The sequence below is a fragment of the Oryctolagus cuniculus genome, chromosome 15, assembly GCF_964237555.1.
Source record: "Oryctolagus cuniculus chromosome 15, mOryCun1.1, whole genome shotgun sequence".
NCBI classification, from domain to species: domain Eukaryota; kingdom Metazoa; phylum Chordata; class Mammalia; order Lagomorpha; family Leporidae; genus Oryctolagus; species Oryctolagus cuniculus.
Window position 1 is genome coordinate 11,235,564 of NC_091446.1, and position 14,164 is coordinate 11,249,727.

At 60.0% G+C, this 14,164-nt stretch overlaps 1 protein-coding gene across 4 annotated transcripts in view; it reads right to left on the minus strand.

Annotated features, from left to right (window-relative positions):
* Nucleotides 1-5,039: 5,039 nt before the first annotated feature.
* Nucleotides 5,040-14,164, minus strand: part of GRK5 (G protein-coupled receptor kinase 5) — a 208,261-nt gene continuing 199,136 nt past the window's right edge. For all 4 annotated transcript variants that reach the window (XM_051824219.2, XM_051824222.2, XM_051824221.2 and 1 more), the window contains 3 exons: nucleotides 11,987-12,124; nucleotides 10,890-11,021; nucleotides 5,040-8,967 (listed from right to left, as the gene is read on the minus strand). In XM_051824219.2, coding sequence (XP_051680179.1) covers nucleotides 8,869-8,967; nucleotides 10,890-11,021; nucleotides 11,987-12,124 — 369 coding nt within the window. In that variant the 3' untranslated portion in view covers nucleotides 5,040-8,868. The remainder of the gene's footprint in view (nucleotides 8,968-10,889; nucleotides 11,022-11,986; nucleotides 12,125-14,164) is intronic.

Here is a 14,164-nt window from a genome sequence, read left to right on the forward strand (position 1 = left end):
GAGCACCCGTAGACCCTGGCAGGAGGCCGGGGAGGGGGGCCGTCAGGGTTCCCTGCGCAGCAGCCAGGGCCCAAGCACGCCGAGTGCCCCCTTCAGTGCCCACGGGAAGCCCCCAGGAATCTACATTTGCCACTCGGCTGCAGCAGACCCCCAGGAAGCAGGGCCAGGAAGAGGCAGCCCCGGGAGGCTGCAGCCAGCGGCTCCTCTGCCCGGCCTCGCAGTCTGCCAGCTCCACACGTGCGGCAGGCCTCGGCCTCCCCCACCAAGAGCTGGTGTTTGCTCGGGTGAGGTTTCTGCGGAGGCCCATGATGGACGGTCTTTTGAGTGAGCAGGAGCTTGGACATCGATGCTGGAACAAGTCGGCTCCGATGCGCCATGACTAGCCCAGCCCTGAAATGCGGGTTTTGGGCTTGGCCGCGTGTACAGCCATTTTGTCATTATTGTTTTTTTCGGAGGGCGGGGGGATGATCACATTTTTAATAATGTCTCCCACACGCCAGGCCCACGGTCACAGGCAAACCCGAGTGTGGGGAGCAGGGTGCAGCTTTCCTACAAAGCGGCCGCGTTTCACTGGACCCTCCAGGCTCCGGCAGGCTGGACGTGCTGGCATTTCCTGTCTGAGCATTTCTGTCCTTCCACGTCATTACCTTTGCTCGGGAAAAGCAAACACTCAGCATGACCCAGTGCTAAAGCATGCAAGTCGTGGAGCCCGCTGTCTGGTGGGATCCCGGCGCCCCCACTTCTGCAGCTGGGAGAGCTCCGCCGACTGGCTGGCCCTCCCCGAGCCCCCGTGTCCTGATCTGCGAACGGGCGGAGTAAGACTGTCCACCCCCGGCCGGGGGACAGGCAGAGTCCGGAGAGGACGCGCTGAAGGCATGCGTTAGAGCTTGACCGACGGAAGCACGCAAAGTGAGTTAGCGCTGTTACGCGTTAAAGGACAGACGGCCAGGTGGGGGAGTGAGGACCACCCTGACCTGGGGTTGCAAGGCTCCAGGTGGAACGCTGCGCATCTGTTAGTATTGCAAGCAAAATTCTCTCTCTCTCTTTTTTAAAGATTTATTTTATTACTTTGAAAGACTCAGTTACAGAGAGAGGTAGAGACACACAGGGATTTTTCATCTGCTGGTTCAACCCCCACCCCATCCCCACCCCAGCCCAAATGGCCACAACAGTCAGAGCTGAGCCAATCTGAAGCCAGGAGCTTCTTCCGGGTCTCCCACATGGGTACAGGGGCCCAAGGACTTGGGCCATCCTCTGCGGCTCTCTCAGGCACATTAGCAGGAGCTGGGTCAGAAGTGGAGCAGCCGGGACTTGAACTGGTGCCCATGTGAGACGCTGGCTCTGCAGGCCGGGGCTTTAACCCGCTGCGCCATAGTGCCAGCCCTGCAAAATTCTCTTAAACTCACTCCTTATGGTGGAATATTTCAAACATACAGGAAAGTGCAGATCATCTTGTACTGAACCCCAGAGGGACCCACCTCCAGGGCCCGGCCATTTCTGACCAACCTTGTCCTCTCTAACCACACTGGTCCCGCCAGCTCATCCTCCTTGCTTGCTCTCACTGTGGAAGCAAGAGTGAGACGTGATCATTGCATCTGTAAACAGTCGAGTGCATCCTTCTAAAAGGTAATTTTAAAAACTACATCATTGCCATTCCTTGTGAGGTGTGGAGGTTCAATTTCATGGTCAATTCTGATGTTCAGTTGATCCAGGGTCATTTGTTAAACACATTTTCCTTTTCCCCTTGAGTTGCTTTGACAGCTTTGTCAAAATCAGTTCATTGGGCCAGTGCTGTGGCGTAGCAGCTAAAGCTGCCGCCTGCAGTGCCAGCATCTCATATGGGCGCTGGTTCAAGTCCCGGCTGCTCCACTTCCTATCCAGCTCTCTGCTATGGCCTGGGAAAGCAGTAGAAGATGGCCCAAGTCCTTAGGTCTCTGCACCTGTGTGGGAGACCCGGAAGAAGCTCCTGGCTGTTGGCTTCAGATAGACCCAGCTCTGGCCATTGCTGTAGCCATTTGAACCAGTGGATGGAAGTCCTCTCTCTCTGTCTCTACTTCTCTCTAACTCTGACTTGCTAATAAATAAATAAGTCTTTAAAAAAATCAGTTGATCATCGAAGTCTGGGTTTATTTCTGGATAACTTTGTGCTGTTGATCCATGTGTTTATGGAACGCCACTCCGCACATTACCATTTTTCACCACTGTCAGTTTACAGAAGTCTTAATAGAGATCAAGCGGGTTCTCCAGCTGCTTTTTCAGGGTTGTTTCGGCTGGTCTAAATATGCTCCATTTTCCTCTACATTTTGCCATCAGATATCAACTTTCACAATAAGTCCTGCCGGGTTTTCATTAGGATTGCATTGAGTACACAGCTACATCTGGGGAAACTTGGTGTTGTTATCACCTTGACTCTCCCAGTTCGCAAGCACAGTGCATTTAATTCTCCTTCAGTTTCTCTCAGCCGAGATATTTCAGCTCGGTGTCGAGGTCCCACTCTGGAACCCTTCGCTGGGCCGTGCCTCCCAGGCCTGGGTCCTCCCGTTCTGCCCAGAATCCGTCTTACACCAGTCTTTCCAGAGCTTGCTTCTGTCTGCCAACACCACCAACTGCCTATGCAGATAGATTTACTTGTTCCATTTTGAGTTTTTAGGGGTTGCTTGTTAATGCTGTTTTGTTTCATAATAGTCTAAAGCAATCTCACGATACAACATCGAATTCTACCTTAGCTTTGTGCACGTTTAAGGAAATGCACCCCCACCCCATCACCCCCCGGAGTTCTTTTTTTTTGTTTTTGTTTTTTGTTTTTTGACAGGCAGAGTGGACAGTGAGAGAGAGAGACAGAGAGAAAGGTCTTCCTTTGCTGTTGGTTCACCCTCCAATGGCCGCCACGGCCGGCACGCTCTGATCCGATGGCAGGAGCCAGGTGCTTCTCCTGGTCTCCCATGGGGTGCAGGGCCCAAGCACTTGGGCCATCCTCCACTGCCTTCCTGGGCCACAGCAGAGAGCTGGCCTGGAAGAGGGGCAACTGGGACAGAATCCGGCACCCCGACCGGGACTAGAACCCAGGGTGCTGGCGCTGCAGGCGGAGGATTAGCCTAGTGAGCCACAGCACCGGCCCGCCCAGAGTTCTAAAAATAGTTTATGCAAGAAACCAGCTTGGCCTCTGTGACTCCCCGGAGCCGTGGACACCCGCCTTGTTCACTGTGACAAGGCCAGTCGCTCTGTGCCCCTCACTTTGCCTGTCAAATGATTAGCTGAACAGTCTGTCGGCCCTGGCCCACTGGGACAGAATGCTTGTCAGCCACACTCCAGCTCTGTCCCTCTCCTCCCCTCTGGGCTCTGGACTTCGGCCACCTCCAGCCCGAGTCAGCAGGCAGCCTCTCCACAGCACAGGCTGGCCTAGGGCCCAACATTCTCCATCTTCCTTCCCATCCTGCCACCCTTTCACCCCACTTCCCTGCACCCGCTCCTGCCTGTGCGGCTTACTCCTCTGTTCGAAAGAAAACCCCTTTGGGGCTGGCGCCGCGGCTCACTAGGCTAATCCTCCGCCTTGCAGCGCCGGCACACCAGGTTCTAGGCCCGGTCGGGGCGCCAGATTCTGTCCCGGTTGCCCCTCTTCCAGGCCAGCTCTCTGCTGTGGCCAGGGAGTGCAGTGGAGGATGGCCCAAGTGCTTGGGCCCTGCACCCCATGGGAGACCAGGAGAAGCACCTGGCTCCTGCCATCGGATCAGCGCGGTGCGCCGGCCGCAGCGCGCTGGCTGCGGCAGCCATTGGAGGGTGAACCAACAGCAAAGGAAGACCTTTCTTTCTGTCTCTCTCTCTCTCACTGTCCACTCTGCCTGTCAAAAAATAGCAAATTAAAAAAAGAAAAGAAAAGAAAAGAAAACCCCTTTGGGGCTGCCTGTAACACCAGCATCCCATATGCGCGCTGGTTCATGTTCCAGCTGCTCCCATTCTCATCTGGCTCCCTACTAATGTGCCTGGGGAAGCAGCGGAAGAAGAGCCAAGTCCTTGGCCCCACACCCACGTGGGAGACCTGGGAGAAGCTCCTGGCTCCTGACTTCGGATTGGTCCAGCTCTGGCCATTGCAGCCATTTGGGGAGTGAACCAGAGGATAGAAGACCTTTCTCTCTCTCTCTCTCCCTCTCTCTCTGCCTCTGCCTTTCAAATAAATAAATAAATACTTTTAAAAAGTCTTTACAAATAATTTGTAATTGAAAACATTTAAAAATTATTTGAAAGGGAGAGAGAAAGAGGGAGGCAGAGGTGGAGAGAGAGAGAGAAAGAGAGAGAGAGAGAGAGAAAGAGAGAGAGAGAGAAAGAAAGAGAGAGAGACAGAGAGAGAAACTCTTTTGTCTGTTGGTTCAACCCGCAAATGCTCAGAACACCCAGAGCTGGGCCAGGTCAAAGTTGGGGACTCAGTGAAGGCCCGTATGTGGGTGGCAGAGGTGCGAATGCTTGAGCTCTCACCGGCGGCCTCCCTGGGTGCACATTAGCAGGAAGCCGAATTGGAAGCAGAGCGGGGACTCAGATACGGGATGTGGCGTCGTCGTCACCACTGTGCCAAATACCTGTCCCTCTGCCCATCTGTTTTCTCCCTAAGAAATCTTCCCATGAAGCCAGTAAACCCTTGACCTCGGCCCCCTCAGCTCTGTGCTGACTCCATCCCAGGAGAGACCCTTCTCCAGGCAGGGCCACCCCCCACCCCACCCGCATGGCCAGCCGGCCCCTTTCTCTCCATTTTCAAAGAGAGTCCCCCGTGCATAGCTTCCTGCCCTGCCCGTTGCCCTGATGGCAAAGACACCTGCTTCTGGGAGCCAGGGGAGAAGCACTGTGGTTCCGGTCTTGTCGGGGCGTGCACGGAAGGGTCAGGAGCCGCTCCCAGGTCTCAGCGCTGGGCTCGGGGACTCTCCCTCCACCTCGCCCGCTCCTAGCCAGGCTGGGTGCGACTGGGTGTGAGGTCAGGGCCGGGGCAGCTTGGGCGTGGTTGTCACATGCAGAAGATTAAGAAGAGCAGCAGAAGGAAAGAGATGCGATGCTATTTCCAATAAGGAATTTATTTGTCTTAAAAAACAACAGTGGTTCGATCTGGATACAGCAGCACTGTGACATATCAGACGGAACACAAAGACGCAGGGTATCCGGGAACAAAAGCCGCCATCTTCAATGATTTCCATTCATCAGTGTTAAAATCTCCCTGAAAACAACAGAAGCCTTTGGATACTAGAAATTATTATTATTACTTTAACAACACCGACAGCCACGAAACTCTTCTAGTCAAGGATGTTTGCTTTTGATCTATTATAAAAATGACTTCTTGACGGATTGGGGAAGACATCTAGATTCTAGAAGATTAAGACCACTTTTTAAGTGTTTAAAACCCTGTCTCCAGCATGTGCCTGTACTTTTAGGTCTGCTTGTTTGGGGTCTGCGGTGCACACATCTGAGCTGTGGGAGCAGGTGCAGGAGGTGTCTCTGGGGACCAGGCTCCCCAGTCACCATGGAGAGAAGTGAGCTCTCTACTGCTCACAACTTACACAGCTTTATCCCTTCCCAATGCACAGATTCCACATTTAGCAAAGGCTCAGAAGCGGGAAGGCCTTGGAACACGAGCCAACCCAAAAGAGGCTGCTGTGGCAGGGCCCAGGTGTCCAGGCGGATGTGCAAGCCCACAGCAGCGTAAGAAGAGGAGTGAGTGTTGCCCAGGCTGGCTGGCATTTCCTTTGCTCTCAGGAGATGCCCAGGGGCCCCAGGAACCCGGTTCCCTCTGACAAGGCCGGGGGTGATAGCAGGCTGGGGGAGGCTGGGTGCCCTCCGTGTTTTGAGGACCATGGCTTAGTGAGAACGTCAGTGGGAAAACAGGACCCGTGCTGCAAGTCTTTCTCCAAGGGCCGAGGTGTGGGAGACAAGACTTAACAGTGGGGTGGGCTCCTCGGAAAGCCTGGAACCGTCTTGGCTTCCAGACGGGCAGCCCTCAGCACCCTCAGGGGCTGCCCCGAGCTCCAGGGGTGTCCATGTTGCTGTCCCTGGGGGCTGCCATCAGCCGTGCGTGTCAGCAAGGCCACACTGCTGTGTCTGCCTCGCCAAGACGGGCAACGCTTTAGGGAAACTTGTTCAGCTGCTGTGCAGCGAGTAGCCCCCGGCCTCAGCAGTCTAAAGTGTGATATTCCTGGCCGAGGAAGACTCGAGAACAAGCTGACGTGGGGGTCGGGTCTTCTTCACATTCGGGGAGCCTCGGTGGGCTCCCAAACCCTTGTAGTCCACGGTGATCAAAGCCAGGACCGCCCACGACTACTGGGGACAGCTGCTTGGCCCCCAAGCAGCGCAAGCAGAGACACTGGCGGGAGACCTGGTCCCATCCCAAAGGCAAACGCCCAGGGAAGGCAGTGTCACCCCGGGCACAGGGACGGCTCCTCTGCAAAGAGCTCAGGGGCACCTAAGAGAGTTGGGTCCGCTCACTGTCCCGGTCAGCCTTGCCCTGGACTGGAGGGTGGCGGAAGGGATGGTTTCTAGTTTTAAAAAGTCTTCTAAAAATGCAGCTATAGAAACCAAGGTTGGGAAGCGTGAGGAGGCAGGAATGGGGACCAGGGTCTCGGTGGGAAAGGGGTGGCCTGTCCCATACTGTTCTAGTGACTTCCTTTTTGTTACAAAGCCTGGGACAGGCTGGAAGGAAGGGGAGGGTTGCGCAGGCCCGGTGGCTCTGCCCCGTGTCCCACGGGCATGTGTGGAGGACAGGTGGGGACCATGAAGGAGCTCAAGTGGCCCCAAGAGTCTGGCCGAGGCCTGTGCGTGGGACCTCACAGACGCAGGATCTCGCAGGCGCAGGAACGCGGCAGCCGGCTGCGTCTTCCTCCTTGGTGCGCGGGATTCCCGCCAGCCAAGGACAGCGCCCTGCTCGGAGGCACAGAGACTGCAGAGACTTAGCCGCAACCCTGGGTTCCCCAGGGAGCACTGGGCAAAAGGGGCGGAGCTTCTGGCCAGAGGTGGAGGGGGTGTGGTTTTTAGGGGGTGTGGCCTGGACTGGTGGTTACTCTTGGAGGGTCTTAAAATACTGTCCCAAGACCTCCCACCTCCTCAGTGAAACCTGAACGTAGGTTTGCTTTGTTTTCAGCAGCCTGGTGAGAGCGCTGGGCCTAAAGTGACATCACACGTGGAGGGGCCCGGGGGAGTCTGGCCATTTCTTCTTGCCTGTTTGTGAGAATGACCTCGTGTACACACACACACACACACACACACCCAGTCGCAAAGGTCAGGCCCCTCGTGGGCAGCTTGTCCCAGGGGCCTGCGCCTGTGCCTCCAACCCCTCCCCAGAAGCTCGGGCGCCCAGCTGCTGGGTCACGGAGAAGCACGTTTGGGGCGGTCACAGGCAAAGCCCCCTGGTGGCCGGCGGCTGCGGTTCTCACAGGGCAGGGATATTGGCAGATGCAGATCCCCGGGCCTCACTCACAGAGGTTCCCATTCGGCAAAGCCTGGGAATCTGCATTTTAACAACGCAGGCCCCACACGGCGAGAAACCTGGCAGCTGCTGGGTTCTGGGGCAGAATCGGACGCCAGGGGCTCAGCCAGGTAGCGTGGGGGAGGGCAGCCACTCACCCTGCCCGGGAGGGGAGGGAGGACAGGTTTGCCCCTTGTCACCTCTTGGGAGCAGCAGGGATTGGCCAGCCGCTGGGGCCGTGCAGCTGAGCAGCAGGGGGCCAGAGCGGCCTCTAGGGGCCTCTGGTCTGGCACAGCCGCCCGAGCCCTGCAGGGGCTCCTCGCGCCAGAAACCTGGAGATCCGAGATGTGAGATTCCGCCTCCTGGGCAAAAGACGGGAGTGTCTGAGCACCTCAGGGGGCCCGCCTCGCCCGGGAGGGGGGGCATCTCATCTGCCTGAGACACAACCCAAGCAGCGAAACTGGGGGGCCTTGGAGAGGCCTCAGGGTGCCCAGGACACATGCTGGGGTCCTCCCTGCAGTTGCAAAGGTGGGCACGTTCAGCACGACCCGCGCCTCCACCCCCGGGCGCCTCCACGGGGCTGGGAGCTAGGAGTTCCACGACCGCACCTTGTCACCTCCACGCCATCCTTAAAAACAAAGTCCAGCAGCCGGGACCGTGCGGAGGCAGAGCTGAAGCGGCTCCCAGAAGACACAGGTGGCAGAGGCCGAGGCGACCACGGCGGCGTGCGCCCCCCCCCCCAGGAGATGGGCACACCCCCAGCAACCACTCGGGTCCCCAAGGACAATCCCCTGGCTGTGGCCTGCAGGAGGGACGCTGTCCCCAAGTGTGCGTGGTTCAGGTTCTTACAAGCCAGCGGTGGTGATGACGACACCCGTGACAGTGCGGCGATGGGACCAGGGAGTTGGACATAGGCAGATGCGACCAATCCTTTCAAAGTGGAAGTGAATCATTTTCTACATTTAATAAAAATGTTGAGGCTCCGGAAGTTTTGAGCCAGTTTTTTTTTTTCTTTTTTGGTAAATCCCCCGCCCCCGCCCCCCTAACGTCTTAAACACATGGCTTAATGCAGCTGTACAGAAAATATACACCCTCAAAGTCTGACTTTCATTTAAATACAAATATACAAAATGTAAACTGAGACGATAGAGAAATTTACAAAACTTGTCTTTAAAAATAATAGAGACAAAATTCAGTTCTAGCTGGGATACTGTTAAAACGCGTGCAAGGTGTCGCGTCCGACGGGACCTCTATTGCAATGTTCGGCAAGGCGCGGGGCCGCCTCGAGAAACAGACCTGAGTGGGGGTTTCTTTGAGAAACCTCGAGGCTGTGCGTCGCGGGGGCGGCGGGCGGCGGGCGGCAGCCCCCCGGACGCAAGTCCTGCTCCCGAGGCCAGGGCCGGCGCCGCTGCGCACGCAGGCCGGAGTGCACACTAGCTGCTTCCAGTGGAGTTCGAGCTGACGTGGTTGGAATTTATGTGGTGGTTGAAACTGCTCTTGGTGTTGGACGAACTCTTGGCATTGTTCTGGTGCTAGTGGGGAGAGAGAGAGAGAGAGAGAGAGAGAGAGAGAGAGAGATGCTAGAGTCAGCCCCCTTGATCAAGCCTGGGCTTGACACAGCCGCGGCTCTGGGGGCCGGCTGCTCCTGCTTTTGGCTGCCATTTGCATTCTGCCCCCAGACCCAGCTCCGGAGGTCCCCCGGTGGGCACAGGGTTCGACCCCGGGCCTGGGAAGAGACCCCCGGCTGAGGGGCGCAGCCCCTCCTGTGATGCCCTGCTGGCCTGCCTGGGCTGGGCTGCGCCAGCTGCCTCTTCCTGGCTGCCGCCTCGGGGAAGTCATTCCCCGCCACGTCCCCACCCGGGTCACGGGTCAGAGCAGCTCCTTTAACGGGGCTGCAGGAAGACGTGAGACCCAACGGGTGCTGGCTGCGTGCTCCTGTGACCGGGCGGGCGTCTGCACCCGGGCCCTGAGCGCTGCCGGGGGAGGGGGATGCTTGCTGCGAAGGTGCTGGCGCTGGGCACTCAGCCAGGGCGCCGTCCTCTGGGCCGTGGCCGTGTCCACCCCCGTGCTTCAGGCCGGCAGAGGCTCCCTAAGCTATCACACAAGGGGGGATGCCAGAGCCGGATTTGAACCTGGGCCGGGAGACCCTACGGCCAGTCCCCATTCTAAGATAAGGGGGTCCTGGGGGCTCAGCCACACAGGGGAGGGGACAGTCATTTCTTTCTGGAGCTTCAATTGTGGCCAATGGCAGCATTTCCACATTGTGTTTTCCCAACACGAGTGCGTTATGCAGTAGAAAGTGACCCATGAAGCTTTTGGGTAAGACCACAGTTCCAGGTGCCGCCCCGTGTATCTCTCCCCAGACACCTGTGTGTGCTTCTGCCCTCTGACCCCGAGGCCGTTCCCAGGGGCTCACCAGCTGGGTGACCTTGGGCAAGTCCCTTCACCGCTCTTGGTCTCAGTTTCCGTATCTGTGAAATGGGGCAATGAGGTCTGCACTTCACTAGGTTGCCCGAGCACAGGACCGTTGGGTCCGAGTCCTGGGACCATAGCCTGGCCCCAGGAGGCACTCCACACACACCGGGGGCAGGGGGGAGGTGAGCGAGATGCTGAGGGCCCAGGGTTTTGTGCAGCCTGGATAGGCAAGCCTTTGAAAAGCTCTCAGCCGAGGGCCTGGTCTACAGCCCAGCTCTGTCAACGCCACCTTCATCCCCGCAGCAAAGAGGGAGGGGACTGGGCCTGGGGACCAGGGGTGTGTGTGTGTGTGGGGGGAGGCACCCAGGGCCCAGGATGAGACCCCCAGGGCTGTGGCTTCACGAAGGGCCAGGCATAAGGAGGCATTACTGTGGCCACTGTCATGGCTGCTGGGCGGGCTGGGGCCCTCGAAGTTCCCCATTCCCCAGGCCTGCTCGACCCCTTCCTCCAGGGCCAGGCTCCGAGGGGGAGAATGTGCCTCCCCAAAAGTAGGCTCCACTGGCCAGCGGCTGGGGGCCCAGCACCAGAAGGGGTCCACCCCAGGAGCCGTGAGGTCCTGCAGGCTCAATCCCCCCACACACCTGCTCTCTTAGGTGCAGCCTGTACCTAGGGAACTTTACCAGGGCCCAGGGAGGCAGTGGTTCTCATCCGGGGGCTCTCACCACCCAAGAGTCCCTGGCACTGCCTGGCGGCGTCCTTGGCTGGCACAACTGGGGAGCTGAGGCACTCCCGTGTCTCGAGGGCAGTGGTGGGATCCTGTGAAGCCGGGGACACCCTTGGTCCCCCCGAACACAACAGGGTCGGGGTTGAGAGAGCTGGACGGGCTGCCTGTTCTGCCCTGGGGTTCCCTCGGCCATGGGGGTTTCCGGGTCTGTGGACAGGCTGGCCAGCCCTCCTGCTGCTCCCACCCCAGGTGGGACTCTGCAGCTCTGGGCTCGAGTGGCGCTGAGGCAGGGCCTGGCGGGGGCGGGGCCCTCACCTGCCGCCGGAAGATCCGGTGCAGCAGCCCCTTCTTGGGCGGCTCCGGGGCGTGGCTTCGGTTCAGGTCCGGCGAGGGGGTACCATTGGGTCCGAACACATTCAGCTCCTTAAAGCACTCGGTCTCGATCATCTGCAGGGCCCGGCACAGACACGGATCCCTCGTCTGCCAGCCCCTGAGCTGCCCCTGCCCCTGCCCCCCCCCCACCCGGATCCCTCGTCTGCCAGCCCCTGAGCTGCCCCTGCCCCTGCCCCCCCACCCCGGATCCCTCGTCTGCCAGCCCCTGAGCTGCCCCTGCCCCCCCCCACCTGGATCCCTCGTCTTCCAGCCCCTGAGCTGCCCCTTCCCTTGCCCCCCCCACCACCTGGATCCCTCGTCTGCCAGCCCCGGAGCTGCCCCTGCCCCCGCCCCCCCCCCCGGATCCCTCGTCTGCCAGCCCCGGAGCTGCCCCTGCCCCCCCCCCCCATCCCTCGTCTGCCAGCCCCTGAGCTGCCCCTTCCCCTGCCCCCCCCCACCTGGATCCCTCGTCTTCCAGCCCCTGAGCTGCCCCTTCCCCTGCCCCCCCCACCACCTGGATCCCTCGTCTGCCAGCCCCAGAGCTGCCCCTGCCCCCCCCCCCCCCGGATCCCTCGTCTGCCAGCCCCGGAGCTGCCCCTGCCCCTGCCCCCCCCACACCACCCGGCCTCTACCTCGAGGGCGGGACAAAGCCCTGCTCTACAGGCCCGTGGCTGGGCGCAGGTCCTCACTGCCTACTGACGCTGTGGCTGTGTGCGTGCTGCCTCCCCGGGGAAGAGGGGGACACTCCTCTTCCCACCACCAAACCTTTGCAGCCCTGGCTGCCTGCACCCAGCACTGCCAGCTCGTCCCAAGCAGCGCTGACTTCCGCTGGCTCCATCCCGCCCGGGCCTCCAGCTCGCCCCAGCTTTGCCTTTCCTTTCCCAGGCAAACTTCCCTGGGGCCCAGTCTTGCCTCCTGTTGCCTCGCAGCCTGGCCAGGGCCCCAGGGACCACCCCGGCCGCCAGCTCTCCATCCTCGCCATGCTCCGCCCAGAGGGGTGGGGGTCGCCGGCCGCCCCTCCGGCCGAGAGCCAGGCTCACCTCGTTTTGCCACGGGATGGACACGGAGCCGGTGGAGAACTTGGAGTAGAAGTCGTCGTCTGTGTGGTCCAGGTTGACGCCCTTCACGGTGGAGAACTGCTCAATGTCCAGCACGTCCTTGCAGTAGACGGCCCGGGGCTGGCGGAGGTGGGGCTTGGTCACGCACGGCCCGCAGGGGCTCTGCCTCCCCGAGCCAGGCCTTGGGGGCTTGGGTGGGGGGCAGTGGGGACATCTTCCTGAGATGCTCCCCGAAACTGCTGCTGCCGTCTGGGGCAAAACCAGAGCTCGGGGCGTCCACACGCCCTAACTGGGGCTCCTCCTGCCACTGTTCCCACACTCAGACCACAGGCCTTCCAGCTTGGGCCAGGGGACGGACAGGGCCCCTCTGGGCATCCACCGCCCCTGCCAGACATTCTTGCTGCCCTGGGAGCCCACGCATCCGGAGGCGCCCACGTCCCCAAGCATCTCGGTTCGGGGCCTCTGGGCCACTCCTGCACAGCAAGGATGACGAGTGAGGCCCGGGGCCAGGGCAGCAGGGCCTCGCTGCTTGTGGGGACGCACACAGGCGATGTTGAAGAACAGAAAGAAACAGCACCTGTAACCGAAAGGCGTGCACGCAACCCCAGCGCACGGCTTCCTTTTGGAATCCACTTATTGTGGTTTTGAGAAGATTCAACTGAGGCGAAAAGATTAAGCCAACAATAGCCTCCTGGCTTACGATGGTGGCCACTGGGCCTGGGCGAGGCCATCACCAGGGCCTGTGCTGGTGCAGCCGGGATGGGCCAGGGGAAGGCTCCGCCCCGCCCGCCTGGTGACTCACTATCTGGGAACCACAATGAGCTGTGGGCCGCAAGGGGCCCAAGGGCCTGGCCCTGCTCACTCCCCTGCACCTTGGTGGTGTCCCACCCAGGTGACCAACCACACCTGCAAAACCACCACTTCAGTGCCGAAAGCAGGGCAGGTCGCTCCACCGCCACCCCCGCCTTTGCCTGGACTCCTCTCCCAGGGGGCCCTATTTCTTTAATTTCAGGGGCGGTTACCGACACCTCCCCTCCTTCTCTTCAACCCAGAAGTCCCAGGAAGGAAAGACCCGAGTGCTTTGTTCACTGCAGTGGTCCTGGGGGGGTGGTGGGAAATAGTTCCTGCGCTGTGACTCAGCCCATCCGGTCACCACAATGACAGGTGTCCCAGTGACAGGATGGCCACCGGCTTCTGAGCCTTTGTCACAATGCAGCCGGGGCACCCACCTCCTCTCCAAGCCAACACGGCCCCCATGACACAGTGGCCATGTACACATGGTCATTCTATGTAGTGCCCGGGAGTACTGAGCTGTGTCCACTCCCCAAGCCCTTGACAAAACAAACGACAGACTGCTGACTGTGACACTTCCTGGCACACGGCGGCTCTCGAGCCCGGTTGCATGTTGGAATCTCCTAGGAGATTTAAAAAATCCTGGTGCCCAGGCCTCATCCCAGATTCTCAGGCCCAGGATTCGTGCATGCTTTTCAAGGGATCCCATGTGGGCAGCCAAGGCCGAGAGCAAACGCGGGATCGGGATCCTCCCCGCCACTTGCTGAAGTCCCTCTGCAGGCCGAGCCTGTGGCGCCCAGCGACCCTGCTCTCTTATTCTCAGAGTCCCTGCCTCCCTCGAGAAGGCGCTCCCTGGTCACCCCCAGCACCGCTGCTCTAACGGGCCGGCTGGGGCCAGCGCTGTGCTCCCCAAGCCTGCTGCTGCCCTCCTGCCTGGTCCCCACGACCAGGGCGTCCTCCCCTCCAGGGGGACCTGGCGTCCAGGCACCGTCCCCATCCTCAACTCTCAGTGCCACACTGGTTCTGGACGGGGGTGGGGAAGCCCTGGTCTGTGGTGCACTCTCACTGGGGCCTAGGGCAAGACACCCATGTGAAGCTCCCGGGTGCAGTCAGCTCTCAGCGGGGGCAGTGCCCATGCCTCTGTGGTCCCCAGGCAGTGCCCCGGTGGGCGCCTTTTTCAGCGCGCAGGAGCCTTGGCTGAAGAACAGAGACCCGAGCACGGCCTTCCTGGTCCTGACCGCTAGCTGTGACACCCCAGGCCCCTCTGGCCTCTGCTGGGTCTGCCTGTGAACCTGGGCTTTACCACCACGTGGGGGCTCCCCAGAACAGAACCACTGGGTCCCTGCGATCTGAGCCGACTGTGCCGGG